The sequence below is a fragment of the Sinohyriopsis cumingii genome, chromosome 10 (assembly GCF_028554795.1).
Source record: "Sinohyriopsis cumingii isolate HCF-2022 chromosome 10, ASM2855479v2, whole genome shotgun sequence".
NCBI classification, from domain to species: Eukaryota; Metazoa; Mollusca; class Bivalvia; order Unionida; family Unionidae; genus Sinohyriopsis; species Sinohyriopsis cumingii.
The window spans coordinates 67,174,443-67,180,442 of record NC_142970.1 but is presented as its reverse complement, the minus strand read 5'-3'; the positions used below and the strand labels follow the sequence as shown (position 1 = coordinate 67,180,442).

At 35.2% G+C, this 6,000-nt stretch overlaps 1 protein-coding gene across 1 annotated transcript in view; it reads left to right on the top strand.

The window, feature by feature from the left end:
- Window positions 1–5,115: 5,115 nt before the first annotated feature.
- The window catches only part of LOC149790316 (transmembrane protein 41A-A-like), a 40,040-nt gene continuing 39,155 nt past the window's right edge, over window positions 5,116–6,000 (top strand). The window contains exon 1 of the mRNA XM_089972368.1: window positions 5,116–5,655. Coding sequence (XP_089828494.1) covers window positions 5,552–5,655 — 104 coding nt within the window. The 5' untranslated portion in view covers window positions 5,116–5,551. The remainder of the gene's footprint in view (window positions 5,656–6,000) is intronic.

The window sequence follows — 6,000 nt, the reverse complement described above, 5'->3', positions numbered from 1 at the left end:
GAAACTGAAAAAGAAATAAATTAGTTTTCTGTTTCATACGTTAAGTGACAGTAAATTGTATTGATTGACAGATATATGAAAACAAACCTTCATGCAAAAATACTAACAATTCGGCAAAGTATGTCACAGTGACTTATTCTGGGCATTATGATGTGTGTCCCTCTATACCAGGGGTCTCAAATACGCAGCCCTTGGGCCTTTTTCGTCCTGCCAAGCCGTATCCTGTGGCCCGCAAAATCATTGATGACATCAGAGATAACATAGGTGGGCCATCGAAAATGACGTCATGTGGTCCTCAGGGTGGTTTGAGTTTGAGACCCCTCCTCTAGATGGATCCTCTCATGAGGTTTCCTCAATAAGCAGCTGTCAGTGATCTAGAACAAACAGTTCAAACAGTGCAAGTTATTTTAAAAAATTGCATGAATTATTGTGATGCTGATTTGTAGACGAAGGCTTAAACATTCCACAATAGAGAAAGCATCTGCAAACTGAACTTAAGAAATGGAAGCTTTAAATAATCCCCAATTACGAAACGTAGGTCCAAGTGATTAACTTGCCGCAATAGATGACTTAGTAGGTCCAAGTGATTAACTTGCCGCAATAGATGACTTAGTAGGTCCAAGTGATTAACTTGCCGCAATAGATGACTTAGTAGGTCCAAGTGATTAACTTGCCGCAATAGATGACTTAGTAGGTCCAAGTGATTAACTTGCCGCTATAGATGTCTCAGTAGGTCCAAGTGATAAACTTGCCGCTATAGATGTCTCAGTAGGTCCAAGTGATTAACTTGCCGCTATAGATGTCTCAGTAGGTCCAAGTGATTAACTTGCCGCTTTAGATGTCTTGGACTCTAAGCAGACATTGGGTTTCCTTAATGAGATGAAGCTAAAGCCAACATATAGACAATTATATGGCACATGAAATTCAGACCCTGGTGACGGTTAATATATATCCCCTGCCAAGCTTTTCGCATTCACAGTGGCATAAGAAGTAACTACAAGCCTCAGTTGACGAAATTGGTCAGAGACCTCGATGTTGTATTTCCTGGCAAAGGGGAGCACAGTACAACGAATCAGCACTCTTTTCAAACTTTGTCAAGTCACAGGGGCCTGAAAAAGTTAATGCAAGCTTCAGTCTTGAAAACTTAGTCGCATAATAGTGTTTCAACCCAAACAAATTAAAGGTCATGAACTGGAGGTTACTGTCACCTACTTAGGGTATAGCAGAAAACTTTTTCTTTGGGTGGATACATTTTGAAAAGTGACTATATGTACAAGCCAGCAAGATGCAGACAAATGACTATATGTAAAACCAAGAGTTTTAAACGAACCGCACTTAAACTTGGGATGTTTTGGAATGCGTTCCTATCGCAGCGCATTCACTTCATGTTATTTACACTTTGGTAATATTTAAGGCATTTGTTTTTTAAAAGACAAAACAAGGTCGTCACACTATTCGTCAAGATACAATCCTATATTGCACTGGTACTTGATACATCTACATATGCATTACAACATGGATATCATATCATGTATGTATCAAATTGTTTTATTGATTGAAATTAAGATACAAAAGGTTGAGCTATTATAAACATGTATAAACTGCTGCTCAGGTACCAATGCTAAATGTAATTCCTAATACTGTTTATAAAATAAATAATAAGAACTGTTATTCACTTAAGAACAATCACACATATTACGCTTTGGTTAATTTATATCTTCTGATGACAACATATGAAAGGAATTGAAATTATAAAATGCAAGAATGGGTGTATCATTATCATTGAAGGTGTCACCGACATATACTTTTCTATCATAGTTTATCGTTATGTGTATGAAAGTTTGCAAACACTTTTTAATTACATGTCTCATTTATCGTTAGTCATTCCGGATTCCTGTAAAGGAAATCAAGGTATATAGAATTAATTATACAGAGTTATAAATATCTGACTTTCTATTTTGACATCTAGCTTTGAAATGATTTTTCTGTCACAACAACTTCGGCCTAATAATACAGCAACATTGCCTCAGAGATTTTCAAGTCGGCTTATAACGTTGATGTCAGTACAAAAAATCAACGTAAGTCTCGCGAAAAGGGGGGGGGGGGGTTGTAAAAAATAAGTTACGTTTAGACACTAAAGCATTTTTAATAAGGAAAATAACTTTACATGTCATCGATAACCAATTTGAGTTGCATACGACTTATGTCTTAAAAAGATAAAATAAATTCTCTTCAGCCAATTCGGAAATATATTGAGGCAGGCTTTTAATGTTAGAGCAAAAACTATTAGTATGTAATTTGTATGAGAGACCTGTGTAAAACTATTATAAGCATAGATTATAATACTTTTCCTTTCCTCGCGGTATTATCACTTTCTTTTCCAACTTCAGTTTTACACACTTGTATGAGAAAACGATGATACAAAAATAGGCTTTATAAAAATAGAGTAAAAATTCCAATGGTACGAAAACAACCCACAGGAAATACATGCCAGCAAAAACAATGTTTGTAGAACCAACAAGAATTCCGCCAAATATATTCGTTATATAGATATTGTTCACTGGAGATTCAAGAATGCCAATAAACCGAAACAAGCATATAGACACATATATTAATAACTTCAAACAATTTACAGTAAAACGTACAAAATTCCTCACACAGATATGTGTACTATAATCTGTGGTATCCAAATCTAAACGCTACAATTTATTCATATACGTTTTCATCATCATCATCGTCGTCGTCGTCATTGTAATGATGATGATGATGATAAACACGTGTGAAAGAATTAAAGCCCACGTAAAGGATATCCCATCCAGTTTTTCCGTTTCTAGCAGGCTGTTTTTGATAGTAAATGTTTAGCTATTTATCCATTCACTTGCTACACTCGGGTATAGTATTTTTAAAACTCTTTATTATCCAGTGAAAGCTGCGATTATTATTTTAAAAAATTGTGCGGTCAAGTTATATGTTATGATAGAACTCTTTTTCTTGACCCATTTTATTATCTGGCCGTCAACTTATTACGGGGATTTAAAAAAGAAAATTAGTACCTAACCACCAGTGTAAAAGAAAAGAAAAAAAATTAGTCCCTGACCGCCAGTGTAAAGGTTCCTAAGGATCAATAATTTCCGTCTGGATTTTGTTTATTTTTGGGGTGGGTGGGGTACGTTTTTGGGTGGGGGTTGATGATATTAAAGCTGCAGAGTATTCAGCAACCAAGATTTAATAATTTTTGGTTAAACTATATTAGCATTAAATTTAGAAGAACACATATAATTAATATTGAATTTGAGCATTTGCGCCTGCATGACGAAATTGACATACACTTTACATGAAAAATTAATGTACATTTGGAGTGTGTGTTTGTCTGTTTTTCCTACAGAACTTGAAACAAACAAATAAACAGCAACAGCAACACACTTGATGATGTCTTCCCTCGTGGCATCAATTTATATCAGAATTAATTTTCATGCTAAAAGAAAGAAATACAGTTTTGTGCAACGTATTTTCAATCATTGGAGGAAAGACCAGGTTGTGCTCCAACTGCAGTTCAGGGTTTCGATTCCAATCTATAGCCTTTATGGGAATTGCTTCAGTGGTTTAGTGAGTGACTAATAAACGAATCGGGAGACACACGTTTTACTAGCTAACGGTTGGGATATTGGTTTATTCGCAATCGGGACATCTTCTACCTTTTCCGTCAAGTCGATCAAGAAACCTCGGATGTAATACGACGCAATTGAGAACTATTTTTTAAAACTACTTTCGTTCACAATGGGCGCCCTACAGTTAATATGAACTTCTGAGAGTGTGAAGGGGGTACGGTGAAGTTGTTTACACTTGCGACATGCACAACGGAGAGAATTTTGGTTTAACTCTTGGTTACTTTCTTATACTGTGGCAGAAATTTCTTTGGATATTGTTCTTGTGAAAATTGTACATGATCTTGGCACACAGATAACTAAAATGACTGCTCCTTTGTCCTAAAAAAACAAACATTCCTGAATTTGTGTAAACTAAACTATTTATTTTTTTTGCGTTTTTTAAATAGGGAAAAATAATTGATCGGATAATACCAGCTTCTGAAAGTGCAATTAATGAATTACCAATATTAACAGATATATAAAATGTATGTAAAAATGGTATCGGCTCTTTTTTTAAATACAGTATACACTAAAATCCTGGAAGTGAAAAGACCAAGCCGAGAAAACAGTTTCTGTTGGTTTTTTTTTATATAAAAAAATGCAAATCTGGCGTAAGACTAAGCTATACACTTTATAATCTGTAAGGGTAAAAAAAATTTTTTATAAAAATGTCATAGTGTATTCTGTCGGGGTCAACGTCACACGTTAACATTAAGTTTGACGTACGGGTTGGACTCGCCATAAATTGTTGACTCGAGGGTATTGTTCTAACTTCTACTGGAGTCACAGGAACTTTGGCGGTTTAAGTAGTAATCCTGGTTGACTAAGCTAATGTGAGGGGGGTCAGACGAAATTCACTGTCTTAAAATGATCTCTGTCGTGCAATTAATCAGTCTAAATTCGGAGGTGAGCCAGAATTCAGCTCCGGGAGATATAAGATTTCTCGTTAGATTGTCCTAAGGGGCACGTGTCGGAAGGTTAGGGACACGTGATGGAGAGAGATTCGACTTCATAGGGAGGCGCGAATCTCGAATAAAGCAAATGGTTCGTCTCAATTACATATAATGTACTCATTACTGTAGATCTTTAATTGTTGTTGAATTTATTCATTTTAAATTCGTACTTTAATTTTTTCTTTGAGTTCAGGAATATTTGTGCATATTATACGATTCGTGTATTGTAAAAAAGTAAAAAAAATAGTTCGTTATTTGAATGAGTCGTGATTCATCTGTTTGTATGTAACAGAAATCATGTAATGTTCGGATAGGGTCTCTTCGCTGACATCAGCGTCACACTTTCAGTTTTCAAACACTCGAATCCCCATTCATGACGTCTTCAAGCTAGCTTTTATCGGAATGACGTCATTATTGTGCGAATGACGTCATTGGCTAGCTAATCCGGATGCAGAGATTTAAATAAAATGGATGTCACTTTGGTGATGTAGCTGCTTTCACGGATGTTAAATAAATGTTAATTATTGTTCCGAAATGGTTTGCAAATTTATGCTCATCCAGCCAAAATATGAAGTTTCTTTTTCAGTCTTTTGTTGTCAGCAAATTTGGTTATCTCTATAGAAAGAATGAAATTGCTCTTGGAGTAACGTCCCCTGAAAAGCGTTTATGAAATTGCTTGAGGCGTATAGGATTTTCCGTGTGATGAATCATTAACGTTGTTTGATGGTAATATTAACCTAAATTGATCTTATTCAAAATTGATAAAAAGAAAAGAACAGAAAAAAAACCCACAGCAAAACGTTTTAAAAAGTAATAACTTATCACAGCACATTGTGAATCGCTTATCGGATTTAATCCGGTCAGAGTTCAACTCCAGCATTTTAAATAACGGCAACATTACACGTCACCTTAGACGGATTCTGATCGGCAGATTAAAGAAGCGCAGATTGTATGGCATCAGTAATATGGATCACAGTAATATTTGCTGCAGCAACCTGCTACATATACATTCTGTCCATCAACTTGCCAAATATAGACCATAAAACGTCAAAAAAGTAAGTATAGTTTATTAGTTAGCAGCGAAATTTTTATAGTACAAGTCACATGGGTCATGTATGCACATTCACTAATTTTAAATTAAATATAATTTTTAAAAAATTTAACACTAATATTCTCTAATCAATTGAATGCTCTGCACCTTAATTGTCACCAAGGAACCTAAGACGAAAAGTATCACTATGGACATTTACAACGGTGGCGTTATACTAAAATTCGAGTGGAATCATGACAATAGAGAGTAGTATAAATTGGTTTATCAATATGCATAACTTTCATTGTGACATCACAGCACACATCATTCAATCCGGATTGTACTGGACCACACCCTTAGGTTCATTTCG